At 46.5% G+C, this 15,463-nt stretch overlaps 1 protein-coding gene across 2 annotated transcripts; it reads right to left on the minus strand.

The window, feature by feature from the left end:
- Positions 1-10,277: 10,277 nt before the first annotated feature.
- naa30 (N-alpha-acetyltransferase 30, NatC catalytic subunit) lies at positions 10,278-14,544 on the minus strand. 2 transcript variants are annotated; one of them, XM_067242097.1, is made up of 5 exons: positions 13,503-14,544; positions 12,551-12,674; positions 12,224-12,279; positions 11,789-11,888; positions 10,278-11,361 (listed from the first exon to the last, which is right to left on the minus strand). In XM_067242097.1, the coding sequence occupies exons 1-5, from the start codon at positions 14,376-14,378 to the stop codon at positions 11,333-11,335; spliced, it is 1,185 nt and encodes a 394-aa protein (XP_067098198.1). In that variant the 5' UTR covers positions 14,379-14,544; the 3' UTR covers positions 10,278-11,332. The 2 variants fall into 2 exon arrangements, with proteins under 2 accessions (XP_067098198.1, XP_067098197.1); XM_067242096.1 differs by lacking the exon at positions 10,278-11,361 and having other exon boundaries at positions 11,751-11,888.
- Positions 14,545-15,463: the final 919 nt, after the last annotated feature.

Genomic DNA, 15,463 nt, shown 5'->3' on the forward strand with positions numbered 1-15,463 from the left:
TAATCAGTGTGAACTGTGAATGGAGTCATTCTAATCTGTGAGACTGAAAGATCAAAGGAAAAACTGACATGGAACGCACCCATAATCCTCTGCCTTGGTTATCTTAGGTTAGGGTGCAGAAAATAAATATGCTTTGAAGTTTTTGAATTAATACGTCTTGGCTTTCAACTATTTCCTTATCCTCCACAGAAACCTCCAGACCATTTGTGTAACCTGCCTTAACCTCTGGCCTCATCTCCTCCAGTTGATGGGTAGTGAGGGGTGGTAGAGATGTTTGTCTCTATGTCTCTCCATCGCCTCCTTCTGACCACAGCCTGCGTCTGCGTCCTCGGCTCCCCAGCGCCGCCCCTCCAACAGCAGGCATCATCCTCAGAGAACAGGGACTGCGCTGGACCATGCGTCGCCATGGCCACCACTGGTAGCTCCACCTCAACACACGGTCTCCACTCTGAGCCCTCAGATGGCGGGAAGGAGACGACTGGGGTGTCTGAGCATGTGACTACGAGCTGGATTGACCTATCCGAGACTGTGGAAGCAGAGGGAGGGGCCGGCTCAGATGGGGGAGAGATGGGACTTGAAGGAATAACTTCAGTCAAGCAGACGAGAAATGAGGTAAGCGGTGAAGGAAGATCTGGGACGAGAAGGGCTGGGGAGGAGGCTGGGGAGGAGGCTGGGGAGGAGGCTGGGAGCCGGAGGACTTTGGCTGAGACGAAGGCTGCCACCGAGAGCTTGTCAAAGAGGGAAGAGACACAGACAGAGACTCCTGTCGAGAGGGGACCAGGACCGGGTGGGGACATCATGGAGAACATACCTGCCACCAAGCTAACATCCATGCAAGAAGAACAGGGAATGAGAAGGGGCATGACTGCACAGGGAGCAGTGTGTGAAACTGTCGTCTCCTCCACACTCTCACCAAAGTCGGTGCCTCCCAGCCAGACAGAGAGTGAAGTGGCTGGGGAGACGAAGGGCCCTGTGCTTGAAAACAGCTCAAACATCTTTGGAAGAGAAGAGAGGAGCAGCAGACCAAGCTTGTCCAGCCTCGGACTGCCTCTTCAAGATGCAGACATGACAAGGCCATCGTATACAGACCATGTGGGCTCCTCAGGCTTGGGTCAGAAAGGTACCCCCCTGACAGAATCTCAGCTGAGCCGTATCTCCTCGTCTCTCCACTCTTCACTGACCTCCAACCCCGACTCAATGTGGGCTGAGGAGGAGGTGACTGTCCCCTCCCTTCCAGATCCCCTCCTACCCGACCTTGGAACAGTCCTGACCTCCAGGCAAGAAGGCCCAGATAGCCTCTGGACTGAACCACTGCGGCAAATTGGAGGTAAGTCAACACAAAATGCACAATGCTGAGTGGGGATTGCAATGGATGTTAAAGTGGAATACAAAGCGTTGGCAATACAGTTAGAAAGGTTTCCACTACCTTTCTCTCTGACACACTCCGACACAAACAGACAGGCTTAGGCAGACACACAAATACACAAACACTTTCGCTGCCTCATGATGGCAAGCTGATGCTCTGCAGTCTCTTTCAAGCCATAGAATTCCAATACATGGACCTCATGGCAGGGGAGCATATTTTTGTGCTGGTTTGAGTTTGCTGGGATTCACATGGTTTCATTAAAAAGCGACGGCAAATGAAAGTGACACGTCTAGTAGCAGAGATCGCCTTTGATGATCAGCAGAGAGACGCCTGCTTTTCCACGCTCCACTTTGAACCACAGCAGGGACCCAGGCAGTCTAATTACTTTCTATTCCTGACTCGGCTCTGGAAATAAACGAACATGACTGCCAGGAGATGGTGGTGACAGGATGCGTTGCAGAAGTCTTTGCAGGATTCAATCCCTCTTTCTATCTCCCTGCGCCCCTTTTTCATTTTCTTATCTTCACTTCTCCTTTTAACCCAGTCTTACTCAATACGCATCTACAATATTCTCTCTCTTCTTTCATCAGACCATGCCTAGCCTCTCCCTTGCCATCCTCCCTTCCTTTTATAGTCTATATCTCTATCTGTCTCTCTCCCCGGTGAATTGGAGCTGGGACATTCGTTAAGACTGAGGCAGGTTATTATTCAGTGTGATGGAGCAGTGAACAGGATTAGAGGCATCAGTCTGAGCCAATATGTGTTGCGGGTGTCCCAGGGAGGACTGTCTGTTTGCTCTGCCGTTAGGCTGTTCTCTTTCCCCACAGGGGAACCAAGCTCCCCCCTAGAGAAAGGAAGCTGGCAAATTATGTATGCTTCTCAGAAAAGTACCCCTATTATATAAAAAGATTTGTTTTTTTCTGTGAATTTTTGCTCTCGCCATGTTCTTGGCTGAAAAAATAGGGGAGAGGCGACAATGGGGGAAACGTTTTCACATGAGAGTACACAAGACCAATCATAGAATATAGCTGCAAGCAGCGAAGCGGGTTCCTCCGCAAAATGGCCAAATATTATAAACATGTACACTGTTGAAGATGGAGAGTTGGACAACAAGAGAGCAAAACGACTTCATGTTTGGCCAACAACAATAGGCTGAATTGGGATTTGAACTCATGAGCATTAGGTTACAAGTCAGTCTCTCTATCCTCTATGATACACACCAACTATTGAGATTGTATGAATAGAAAGGGCAGTATTAGCTTTGGTCAGCTTTGGGACAAAGGTTAAGAAACGGTTGACATTTCAAGATAAAATTGCATAAAATTGCGCATGGTACATCAGAATGATGTCACCCTGAAGCCAATAAGGTTTGAAAAACCATCATTAAAAATTAAATTTGACTGATGGTTTATTGACACAAAGATATTGAGGCAATGTGGACATCTATAGTATAGTACATTTACTTTTAGTCATTTAGCAGACGTTCTTATCCAGAACGACTTACAGTAAGTACAGGGACATTCTCCCCGAGGCAAGTAGGGTGAAGTGCCTTGCCCAAGGACACAATGTCATTTTTCACATCCGGGAATCGAACCAGCGACCTTCGGATTACTAGCCCGATTCCCTTACCGCTCAGCCACCTGACTCCCTAGTAACGTAGCCGACTCTCTGTTCCCATTAAACTAAGTGTTTGCGTTGTCGGAACAGGAAGTGTTAGTGTTTGTGTTGTGTCGGAACAGGAAGTGTTTGTGTTGTGTCGGAACAGGAAGTGTAAGTGTTGTCGGAACAGGAAGTGTTAGTGTTTGTGTTGTCGGAACAGGAAGTGTTGGTGTTAGTGTTGTCGGAACAGGAAGTGTTAGTGTTGTCCGTTAGTGTCCGACAACTGGTGGACACTGGACCCTGAAGCCGTCATGTTCAAGGGCGGCAGCCTGTCCGAGCTGAAAGGGAAGACTCTGGACTGTTATAAAATACCAAAAATACCAAATTATTACCACATTTATTAGGGTTCCTCCGGAAACCAAAACCAAGCCATTTGAAAGTCAAAAGAATCTGTCCCGGAAACGCTAAATACTTCAGCACCATAGGGCACATTCTTGGCAACGTTAGCATCTGTAAGCAAATTGGTACACAGTTTACCCGCATCTATACAGTGACCACAAAAATGTTCCCAAGCCAGAATCAATAGACTACCTACCAGTAGTTAGGTTACCAAACAACCTGTTACCAAACTACACATCTTCCTGGAATGCAGGACTAAAACAAAGCAGTGTATTAGACCAGTGGTTCTCAACCCTGGTCCTCAAGTACCCCTTGTCCTGCATGTTTTAGATGTGTCCCTGTTCCAACAGACCTGATTCAAATGAATGGTCGTTAGCAGGCTTCTGCATAACTAGATAACGACCCATTCATTTGAATCAGGTCTGTTGGAGCAGGGAAACATCTAGGACAGGGGGTACTTGAGGACCAGGGTTGAGAACCACTGTATTAGACCATAAAGAGTTTGTGTGTTTGTGTTGAAACTGTTGCAGAGGACACGGTGGCACCTTTGTCCCAAGACGTGGCAACGGAAGGAACCATGTCGTCAGAGGACCTACCTCTCATCTTCGAGCCATTCGACGATGTCACACCAGAGGGGGCGTTGCCGTCCGCCACTCCTATTCCTGGTGACTCCCAGACACCTGCTGCCATGGCAACCGGAGGGATGATGCTGTCAGAGGCGGAGCTTGACCTGCTGGTCACCGTCGATGCCGACAGTGATGGCCCTTCACATGCCCCATCTTTGCTGATACCGGACTGGACATCGCCATGGCAAATATCAGGAGCGGAGATCTCTGAGCCAATCAGCCCCTCAGGTCTGTCCAAAGGCCCGCCCCCTCCAGAAAAAGGCCGACAGAGTTGGCAGAGGACAGTATCAAATAGGCCTGTCGCTAATAGTATTATAGTTTAGTTTTGATTGTTGACTGTTCTGTCGATTAATTGAGTTACTCTTAATCGAGTTAGTGCTTTTTTTTGTGCTCTACTAGACTGCTTAGCGCCCGTGTAAAGTGTGGCCATAATTTCACTGTGAGGGTTATCTATTTAGTTAGGTATATAAAAATAGAAACACTGTGTTTTGATCTGCAAAATTCAAAATGTTTGATTTGTAGTTACTTACAGTCATTGATGAACCTCAGTCTGGTGTTGTCGATGAAATGTTAACCTGGCGTTCCATCTGTGATTGGTTCATCCACAGTGGGCGGGGACACGCCCCGTGACCTTGGAGACACCCTGCCCACTTCTGGACCCTCCTCCTCCTCTTCATCATCATCATCCATCCAGACCCCCGTGGCAACGGTCACCACGGCAACCGACCACCCAACTGCACCCAAACTCAGGTCCGGGCTGGAGGAACTGGAGTCAGAAGGTGAGAACCGGAACGACATAAAATAAACGGAAACAGAAAGCAAGCGCACTGAAGGGAGTCAGGTGCTGAGTGTTTAGGGAATCGGGCTAGTAATCAGAAGGTTGCTGGTTCGTTTCCCAGCCGTGCTAAATTACATTGTGTCCTTGGGCAAGGCACTTCACCCTATTTGCCTCGGGGGGGGAATGTCCCTGTACGTACTGTAAGTCACTCTGGATAAGAGCGTCTAAGGAAGTGACAGAGCGGCTTGCTTCATCCTCTCTGCCCACAGAGGAGCCCGACGAGGACGAGGAGGATGACAATGCGGAAGAATCTGAGGAGGAGAGCCAGGAGGAGCTGGTAGAGTGTTCCATCCCGGCTCCCACACGCCCCCCTTTCAACCTCATCCCCCCACCTCCTGTCTGGGTGCAGCGAAATCAGGGACTCAGTGAGTTTGCAGTGTGCACAAACACACTTTTGTTCACAAAAACTGAAACGCTGGATTGTGTTTCTTGAACGTTGTCTTTCTCCAACTCTTTTTCAGTGCGTAGCTGGGTAGAACTGATCCGGGAAAAGGTAACACTGCACCCTGTCGTTCATGAAGAGACACTGCTGTCCTCAAAACAACAGAGAGATGGAGTCAAGAATGGAGCATGTGCATTCTGATCTTTTTGTAAAGGAAGAGGGGGGCAGGGGTCAAGGAATAGCTTATCATATCATTGTCAGTGTTTCCCCTAGGTTTACAGCTTTTGGGGGGGGGGGTCAACGGTGACCATGTAGAGACAGAAATGACATACCGTCGTGTAAATAAGATAAATAACATGAGGCCATTTTGTTTGTTTAATTAGCAGGCTATAGACCTGTTTTATAGGAAAGGTAACATTAAATGACTTATTTTGTGATCGGGCGTTATATATATATATATATATATATATATATAAAAAAAAAAGTTTTTTACTTGACCTTCCAGGGGGGGCGGGGCGCCCCCTAATATAATGGTAGGGGAAACACTGATTCTGAATGTGATCCATGTTGCAGTAAAATTTACTACCCTACCTCCTTAACCCCCCCTCCCCTCCCCATCCCTCTCCCCCCTGCCCACCCTCCTTCTCTCCATCTGCGCACCCATGCCCACCCCCCTCTCTCCTCCCTTTCATTCCAGGCTGGATACGTGTCTGGGATGTTGGCCCCTGTAGGCATTGGCATAGCAGGGGCCCTGCTAATTGTGGGAGCCCTCTACAGCATCAGGATGATCCACCGCAAGAGGAGGAACAGTTTCAAGCACCAGAGAAGGAAGGCCAGACAGACAGAGGTTAGTATGCTTCCAGAACCACGAGCATGGATCATGTGTGTTGCATGTCCCCAGCCCTGCTCAATGATGTTAGCCTGCACTCTCTTTCATCACTAGCAACCCCGAGAACCAGGCAGCAGCCGACAGGACCAAGCCATGCTATTGGCTGACAGCTCTGAGGACGAGTTCTGATTGGCGATTAGATGGTTAGAGCATTGTGTCTGTGACCAATGCTGAGCTGCGCCGACAAGAGCCAACATTTCAATCTCCATGACTACGGCATCTCCAATCACTCTGGGGTGTTTTGGTTGTGACTCATCTGTTCTAGAGAGCACTCGACAGCGCAGGGTGAAGTTGCACACACTGATCTCAGGTCAGTTTTGCATTGTCCACTTACCATGTACTGTAGGTGTTACGGTGGGGGTGATAAGCTGATCCCAGGTCTGTGATCAGGAGTATTATGAGGGGCCATGTACCTAAAGGGCTGGAGAAGACACCTAACATAGAATTAACACTCTGTAAATACTGTACAGTATTAATGTAGCTTACACGGAATTCAATCTTATTCGTGGCTTTCCTTGTCTCCTTGTCAATGATCTTGGAGCAAAACTAAGGAGTATTATATCCATATAAATGACATACTTCATTGACACTGACTAACAATGCATTGTATGTAGTACCCGGTTGCATTAGGCAGCTCTACTGTAAACTATCACCTTTTGTGTTGCTGTCGTCAATATCGTTCCCTCTCCCAAGTGCTTTGCAAACAACCTCATCACTGTTCTCAAGCTGAAATGAATCATTGAGCACGTTTTTCATAGATCAGGTCACTTATAAGCTAGTCAAATTAGAGAACACAGGAAGCAATCACATCTACCCATAAACCCAACTTCTTCCATTTTGTCTCTCAGAATCAGAAAGGGTTTTAATAGCCATGAAAGTTTGCACAGACAAGGAATTTACTTTACCAGTTTACCAAGTCTCAGTGATTGTTAGCTAGCCTAGCTAACGCTACTACTCAAATCCGTTCATAGCTAGCTACTTTTACTGTGTGTTAGATAAACCTTACCTCGATGTAGCTCGAAACATACAATTTGAACCCCTTTTCCCTCTTGCTAAAGGGCAGCAACATAGAATCCCACGCACATCGTTAATTGTCATTTTGTCAAATGTTTTGTTATCGGAAAACAAAGTGCTAGCTCCTGGAAGCTGTTGACTTGGCTTATACAATATGCGGAAGTAATGCGTGCATAGTGAATTAGGGGGCGGGGGGCTACCAATAACGTTCCAAGCGTAATTATTGGCGTTTCGGTCATGATTAATTAAAGGCACAATATAAGTTAAAAATGTGTCATTTGCCAAAAGTATTTATAAATATTTTGATATTTATTTGTCGTTTATTTTCATTGGTTTAGCGGCCCACCTGCATTACCCTCATGGACCACTAGTGGGCCTCAGCCCACAAGTTGGGAATCGCTGTGCTACTGTATTACTTATCTTCAAAAATAACTTTAGAAAACTTACAAAAAAAATTTGGTCCTTTATTTAACCGGGAAAGGGACTGAGATTAAAAATCTATTTTACATTTTAATTTACAGACTAGCAATGAATATAAATTAGCTACTGTAGGTTATAGTATTCAGTAGAATCTTATTTGATGTCTTTTATTGTTGACAAATGTTTCCTTCACGTCAATGTCCCTTGCAAGATTTTCGTAGAAAACAATGGTGTTTCAAAAGTGTCAATTAATGTGATCACATATGCTTACAATATTGATCTTGATATTACCAGTATATTAACAAACTGCCTGTGCATATGCAATAATACTGTACAATGTATGTGTGCAGTACCATGTGAACATAATGAAGATGTCTTTCTATAGATCTTCCTAATGAGGAATGTTCTCCAATAAAGATGTGTTTTAACCCAAGAAACAGATTAAGGAATTGTGTGTGTATACTTTCTCAAGTACACTTGCTTCCAGTGAAATGTGTTACATGCATGTTTAGGAAAACAATACAACCAGACCACCAACAGTCACTCATGACAATCCACTTTACAGCATTAAAAAAATCAAATAATTTATTTCTGTGTTCTTTTTTTCCCCACATTAAATAAAAGATATTGTCGGACATTATCAGATTGAAATCAAAGGAGACAGGGGAGGAGGGATAGGGTAACAGACCTCTGACATGCAAAACCCCCTTCTCTTCCCTTAGTACACTTTATAGATAAGAGGGTTCAGGGCTGCCCCCTCCCTCCTGGGGCCTGCCCTAGACCGTGCTGCCTGGTCCTGGCCTCAGTGCGTTAGCGAGAAGCAGCCCATCTATTCAGTCCTGTGTTGGCTCTCAAGAAACAGGCCCGGTTCTGAGGGCCTGAACGGGAGCACCCAATAAAAAGATTGAAAACACTCGATGGTGGAAAGGCCCGAGGGAGGGGTTGGTTCTGGGACAGGAGGCAATCTACTGGACGCTGGCTTGCCAGGACCAGTAGAACTCATTCGCTCACTGGCGTATGACAGAGCTACGACATCTGAACAGTGGAGTGGCTTGTCAAGTCACCTATTAACCTACTGTTTTGAAGGTCAAGAGTAGGCTTCTAATAAAGCTGATCCAAACAGGCCACGGCTATAAAACTGAGAGTGATGACGAAGCCCTTCAACTGGTGTTCGTAGTCAAAGCTCAGTTGTTTTTTGGGCCTTACACCGCAGGCTGTAATGCCCATATACCTACTGGCACTGCCAGGAACTCGGACTGTAAAAACTAGCAGAGAGGGTCTGTAGCAAGGACTTGTCCAGAACAATACTAATATCGTGCCCCAATAATCTGGTGTCCTGACACCATCTTCTCTTCTGACGAGCACTCATGGCAAAGAACTTGAGGGGTACGACCAATATGGTGGATACCTTTCCCTGTCCTTGCAAGTATCAGTGATTATCATGAAAGGACCATAGTATTGGGTTACAGGAAAGGATCAGAGACCATCATACCTGTTCAATGGGACTGGACTAGATGTCATTGTTTTTCAGAAAGGGTATAGTTTTTCATCAAAAGGATCTTCTCAATGACTTGTTTCCCCTTATCGACTCTGAAATCTCATCCTAGGAAATCCTAGCAAAAGAGCAAAGCCTTAAGGTTCAATCCTGCGTCAGCACAATGAAACTCACTGAATGATACCGGAGTGGATGATTGTAAGTATCAAGCACTTCCAGGTCTTGTCATGAGATCATCCATCCCCACTTCCTCAATCTCATCCTAGCCATACCACTGGATGGGTCAAAAAATTAGCAGAGAAAAGAAACAGAAACCAGTCAATCAATCAAAAGAAAACCCCAAAGCACAAATTCACAAAAAGGTGCTCCCTCAAATATCAAATTAACAGAGGACACCCATACAAATATGCAATAACAAAATCAATAGGTCATCTGATCTGTCTTCCTAAACAGACACACACACGCCAGACACAGACATACACAGGCTGCTGGCTGGCCGGGTGGATAGTCTATTAATCCCTGTGCTCACTTCTTATCCTGGGACCAGTGGAAACTGATTTCCTGCAGTTCTCTAGAGGTGGTGGTAGGACTTCCTTGGAAGGGCAAGTGCCACAGGAATTGAAGCGTTTTCGTCTAACTAGTATTTGTTATTATGCAGAGGTCCCTAACCCTTTTCATTGAAAGTGAAAGGATTGCCATACCTCTTGTTAAAACCCAACTCTACTATGACCTCACATCAAGAGAGGCTTAGGGTGGGCTAGAGCAAAGGTAGACATGTACACTGACAGGGCCCCCTAGTGGGTGGAGGACAGAAGTGAAGGGGGAGCAGAGCTAATGCCACACCAGTCAAAATCACTCACTTGTGCACACATTCACACCCTTATGCTCATATAGATTGCAGCAGCCAAACAAAGTGCATCTGACCTTTGATCATTTACTCTGAAGAAAGAAAAGAGAAAGCTGTGAATGCATATTCTCTCTGCCATAATTAGTGAATAGGAAATGCCAGCTGTCTGTCATTCTTTCCTAGGTCTTGGGGGTCAGAGGTGAATCGTTAGTAGGTGGGTTCTGCATCAGAGAAGGGTTCTGCACACTAAACGCAGCCACTATGGGGAGCATAAAAGTGTGCAAGAGCACTGTAAAGTGTTTTAAATAAACTCAGAGCAGAAAAAAAAATTAAACTAAATTAAAACTGCTAACAATACTTTTTTTTTCTTTACCAGGGATGAAAACACACAGAGTAGCTAAATTGAATAGAATCCAGCATATTTAATACTATAGCTCCAGACAGACTGGTTGCCAGGCAGACCAGAATCAGACGTGAGGCCATATTACTGAGGTCATGACTGAAGGACAAGTGGTGCTGAGAAAATATCTGCATACGAGAGATCCTCGATGACAAAGCTGCAATAGAGCAACATTTCACCACATCTACACTCCTCTTTAGTCAAGACGCACCTCTGAAACAATCTACTCTCTCTTTAGAAGGGACTTTGCAGTGTTTCAAGGGTTGGCAGTGCATTTTGGGAAACATTAGCTTTGATCAGCAAAAGGACAAAACACAGGCTCTGTGAGTAGACAATGCCAGAGCCACTCAACTACTTCCTGGTTGCATATCTGAGGGAATGTCAATACGGTTAAGGCTCCCGCAAGCCCTCCAATCAGGATCATGGTATGATCTGTGAAATTACTTAATGCACCAATCAAACGTGCAAACAGAGGTAGTTGAGCTGGCGGGGACAGTTGGCGGTGTAACGGGGCCTTTGTTCTCAGTGTTAATCAACACACTCTCCCTCACTCATACCTTCACTCGTGTTTCCAGGCACCAGCTCTGGGGCTGAGGCAAAAAGAGACAACGTGACAGCCTGCGACCAACTGCCTCGTTCGTTTCACAACAAGGGCAACAGGGACACTGACTCAGGGAGATTAACATCACACAGAAGCGCATCAACTCATGATTCCCACCCAAGCATGCACTCACACACAATACAGCTTCACAAACGCACACCCACACCCGGGCAACCCCACCACATCCCATACACACAAGAAACAGGCTACACACTCACTTTTTCAAAAACCACAAGGCCGTAACAACACACACACTCGCACTATAGCTTTTCCAATCCCTGTTTGACTCATGAGATTAAAAAAGAAACACAAAAATAAACTCCACAAATATTTTCCTTCGAGTCCGTTTCCCCCCACACTTCCTGTTTGCACTTGGCGATTCTCTCTCTCTCAGTCAGACGACATGGTGTTGAGCCGAGTCCTCCAACAGGCCCGTTAGCTCTCACCTGACCCGCCTCACTTCCTCATCCATGTGGGGTCGTAGTCTGAAGGTCAAAAGAGGCAGTCAAACCTCCGTTTAGGTCACCTTTGACCCCCTCACATTCCGCTCCTCCACTCTCCGGGTCCTACAGCTGTCAGGGGCCTCTTCATAAAAACATTTGGTGTGATTTAGGTCTGCATCAGCCTTGACAAGAGTCCTTTTAAGAAGTGTGTGTGTTTAAATGTGTATATGTCTCTGCCTATGTGACCTGTGTAGCATGTGTATTTGTAAATGTCTGTGAGTTTTGTGTATGTGTGTGGTGTGTCTGCGAGTGCAGTTGGAGGCCTGGGCTTGGGTGAGGCTGAAGAGTTGATACTGTGAGAACTGGGCAGCACCTGTGGTCCACCACCACCCCCCCCCCCCCATCCCCTCCTCCTCCCTCTCCCCCTCCCTCTAGCGCAGCCACAGTTTGAGCCGCAGCGCGTCCACACCGTTCAGGTAGTATCTGAACAGCCGCTTGTCTCTGACAAAGCCCAGGTTCTCATACAGCTTCAGCGCTGACTTGTTAGTGATCTCAGTCTCCAACACCACCTGGGGAGAGAGGTCACAGGGGGGTGAGGGTGGAGTGTGCGTGTGTGTGTGTGTCAAGGGGGGGTAGAGTAAATTTGAATGAGAAATTAATACATTTGGAAATGTACCGAATATCTCCGAACAATCATTATAGGGATTAATCAACAAAGGAATGGTGGCATGTGGGCTGGTTACATTTCCCTTCTATAACCAAATGATTCACTAGAGCTATGCCCTTCTCTTGCACTTTGCATCTGCCAGTCTATAAAGCTAGAGATAGTCCTGCTATGCCACAAGAGAGGCCTGTTCGAGATACTAGGACCATGGGGCTTTCAGGTGCCAGGCTGGCCTCTTACCTCATCACAGTCCCCTTCTACCATAGCATAGATGGCCTTCTTCACCAGGTTAGTACCTGCAACAAGCACACCAACAGGATGAGAATCACAAACGAACAATTAATGACAAACTGGCATGTTTTACATTTACATTTAGTCATTTAGCAGACGCTCTTATCCAGAGCGACTTACAGTAAGTACAGGGACATTCCCCCCCGGGGCAAGTAGGGTGAAGTGCCTTGCCCAAGGACACAACTTAATTTTTGCACTGGTAATCGAACCGGCAACCTTCTGATTAATAGCCCTATTCCCTAACCACTCAGCCATCTACAGAGTAATGAGGCTCACCTATGCTTTTCCTCCGGTGTTTGGAGTCCACGGCCAACATGGCGATGTAGCCACGACGGAACATCTTCTTGTGCATGTCCAGCTTACACACTATGGCTCCAACACACTCTTGCTCCACCATGGCCTGTGACACACACACACACACACACACACACACACACACACACACACACACATTAAGTCATCTGACTGACCAGAACTTAAGTCAGTCTGTCAGGTTCTTGTAGATCTGCAAAAATGGAGGGGGCTCAACCCTGACCCCTGTGACCTCACACCCCTGGTGCTAAACACTTCCGCACAGGTCACATGGGCCAGCCGATAGATAGCATATGACTCGACAAATAACCGCTAACTGGATTGAGACACAGGAAATGTGTTTGTGTGTACATGTTGTGTTGTCATAGTGAGGTACAGCTGTCAAGTGATTAGAGACACTTTATCATGAGAAACCTATCATCCACAGGCACACTCCATGATAATCTGCAATACTGGCTGGGCTAAATAAAATCCATGGGCCCCTCAACTATTGTATATTTATAAATGGATAGGCTGTATACACAGCCTATCCTACTCGGTGTGTATACACACACATATCACACTGCGGTCAACTTTGTATGTGACCCACTGACAGGTGATTATATATAGCCTAGTACCCAGGTCCATTCTAACAGTCACACCTAAACTCACTTACCCCAACAAAAAAACGATCAACTGTCTCTTTGGTGTCTGAAAAGTAGATATTTGGGAAGGCGGTTGAGCCTAAAACTAAACCTAATTAAACACTGTACTATTTTAACAGGTTGTTTGACATGATCTCATCGAAATGTGCACATGTTCATAGCAATGGGAGTCGGCAGTCCATACAGGCAAAGGATTTGGTGGTCCTAGACAACAAATCACTGAAAGTGTAGGTTTTTACATGGTCACGGTAGCGGTGCATTGTAATACTCACCAGAAAGCAGAGCTGCGGCCAGTTATGGATGAAGTACCTGTACGTGTAAATTGAGTAAGGCTCAGACAAGTCCTTGGTTATCAATCTCATGATTCCTGGCATCTGTAATTCGGACTCGTAGCGGACGTAATGAATCCCATTGCTTTCCTCCTCTACTCGGCCTGGCGAGCAATTGAGATTGAGCCTACCCAGTTCTGACACCGGGGGCTCCTGTGTTGAGTTGGGTTCGCCTCCAACTCCAGACCGTGGTGCTTCGAGGCCTTCACGATCTGGGGGCTCGACCGGTGGTCTCGGGGGTTCCGTTGGGTCGCATTCCGCTTTCCTATCGTTACCGGGGAAAGCGCCAGTTCCTGGATGGCTTTGGACAGTCTCAGTTCGTGTAAAAGTCAGCATACCGTTCATGCTATTGTTGTTCAAGTGAGGATGGCTGCTGTTTTTCGAACAGAGACCGTGGTCCTCATGGTGGCAATGATCGCTATTGTTTTTGTCGCTCGTAGTTCCCTCGCCACTGCTGTCACAGTTTTCTGTGGACGGTCTCGGATTGTCAGGTCGATCGTCTGTGTGTTGGTTGCTGTGGCTAACACCATCTTCCGACGGACTGACCAAGCCGTTAAACTGCTGCTCTTGGGGTTGCGTTTTGAGGTGTAGCGCTGCCGGGTTTGCGTGTGACAGCATGTTTTTCTGGTTTTTCTTGATCGACCGTTTGTCCTCGATGCTCTGCAACTGCTGTCCGCTTCCAGAAGTTACCAAGCCCCCCCTACCGCAGCCCGATTCCTCCTCTTCCCCAGGCTCAACGCTCCCACCCCCGGGGAAGGGAGTAATTTCAGACGGGGATGCTGGCAATGCGCTACTAGGCCCAGTCGGCACTGCAGCCATCCCACTGCATTAAGGGAGAGAATTCACGTTTAGAAACCGTAAAATATAATTTCATCCAAAAGGCGATAGGGTATATAAACAAAGCACAAGTCCCTTTGTCGATTATTTTGTAAATCCGGGGGTTGAATTGGCGATATTAGTTTTCCTAGCGACGTTTGTCGTTGCTTTCTCCTCAGTTTCCCTTCTGCCGGAAAATGCTGTCGCAGCAAACGCCATTGCAACAGTAGTGGGCGCTTTACGACAGTCATGGGGTTCATGATGATTTGCGCTCTTTAGCTCTTGGTCTGATTGTAGTTGAACGTCGGTTATTATTTTTGATAGATTACAAACAAAACTCTCATAACTCAAGTGTTGCCCCAAAATAAATCTAATATAAATAATATCTAGAAAAAATATAAAAACAGACGTTATGTCATTATAGAAGCTAAGCCAGTCTGAATTGTGGCAAATCATAACCAGCTTACATAAGTAGTCATGGCTAAAACTGTTGACGTAGCCTACATTATTAACATATACAAATGTTACACTCATTCGCTACCTCATTTGGTACTCGTCAGACCTGGTGATATACCACCAGGGGGCGCCCACTGTTGTCAATTCTGTAAACTGCGCCCTGTTCATGAATGGCAAGAATTATTGTCCCGCACTCTTCTACAGGAAGTGAGACGCTAGCTAGCTTCTATGTCATAATTGAACATATAGCCTGTATTTGACATGAGTAAATATCAGCTCAAACTCGAACTTCAGTGCCACATTTTAATTAAAGATCAAATTCCATGTCAAACGACATAATCCCCGTTAAGATTACCTGTTAGTCACCCCTTGTAGCCTATGCTGAAGTCAAGGGCAGCAATCTACAAACATACTGCTTTCAACACTGGGACAGCCCCTCTTTGGCAGTGACAAGCAGCCAGACTGGTCACAGTGGGGGGAAGAGGAACCTGCAGGGAGGGGTGCAGGGTGGGGGGTACAGACCCCAGCTGGAGCATGGTAAGGGAGGGTGGGGTGGGGGGGGGGCAGGGCTCAGCTGGAAAGCAGAGGCAGGATGGTGGTCCCCAGTCCCTAGATTGGGTGTTTGAGCAGGT

Source organism: Osmerus mordax, chromosome 8, assembly GCF_038355195.1.
Source record: "Osmerus mordax isolate fOsmMor3 chromosome 8, fOsmMor3.pri, whole genome shotgun sequence".
Classification (NCBI taxonomy): domain Eukaryota; kingdom Metazoa; phylum Chordata; class Actinopteri; order Osmeriformes; family Osmeridae; genus Osmerus; species Osmerus mordax.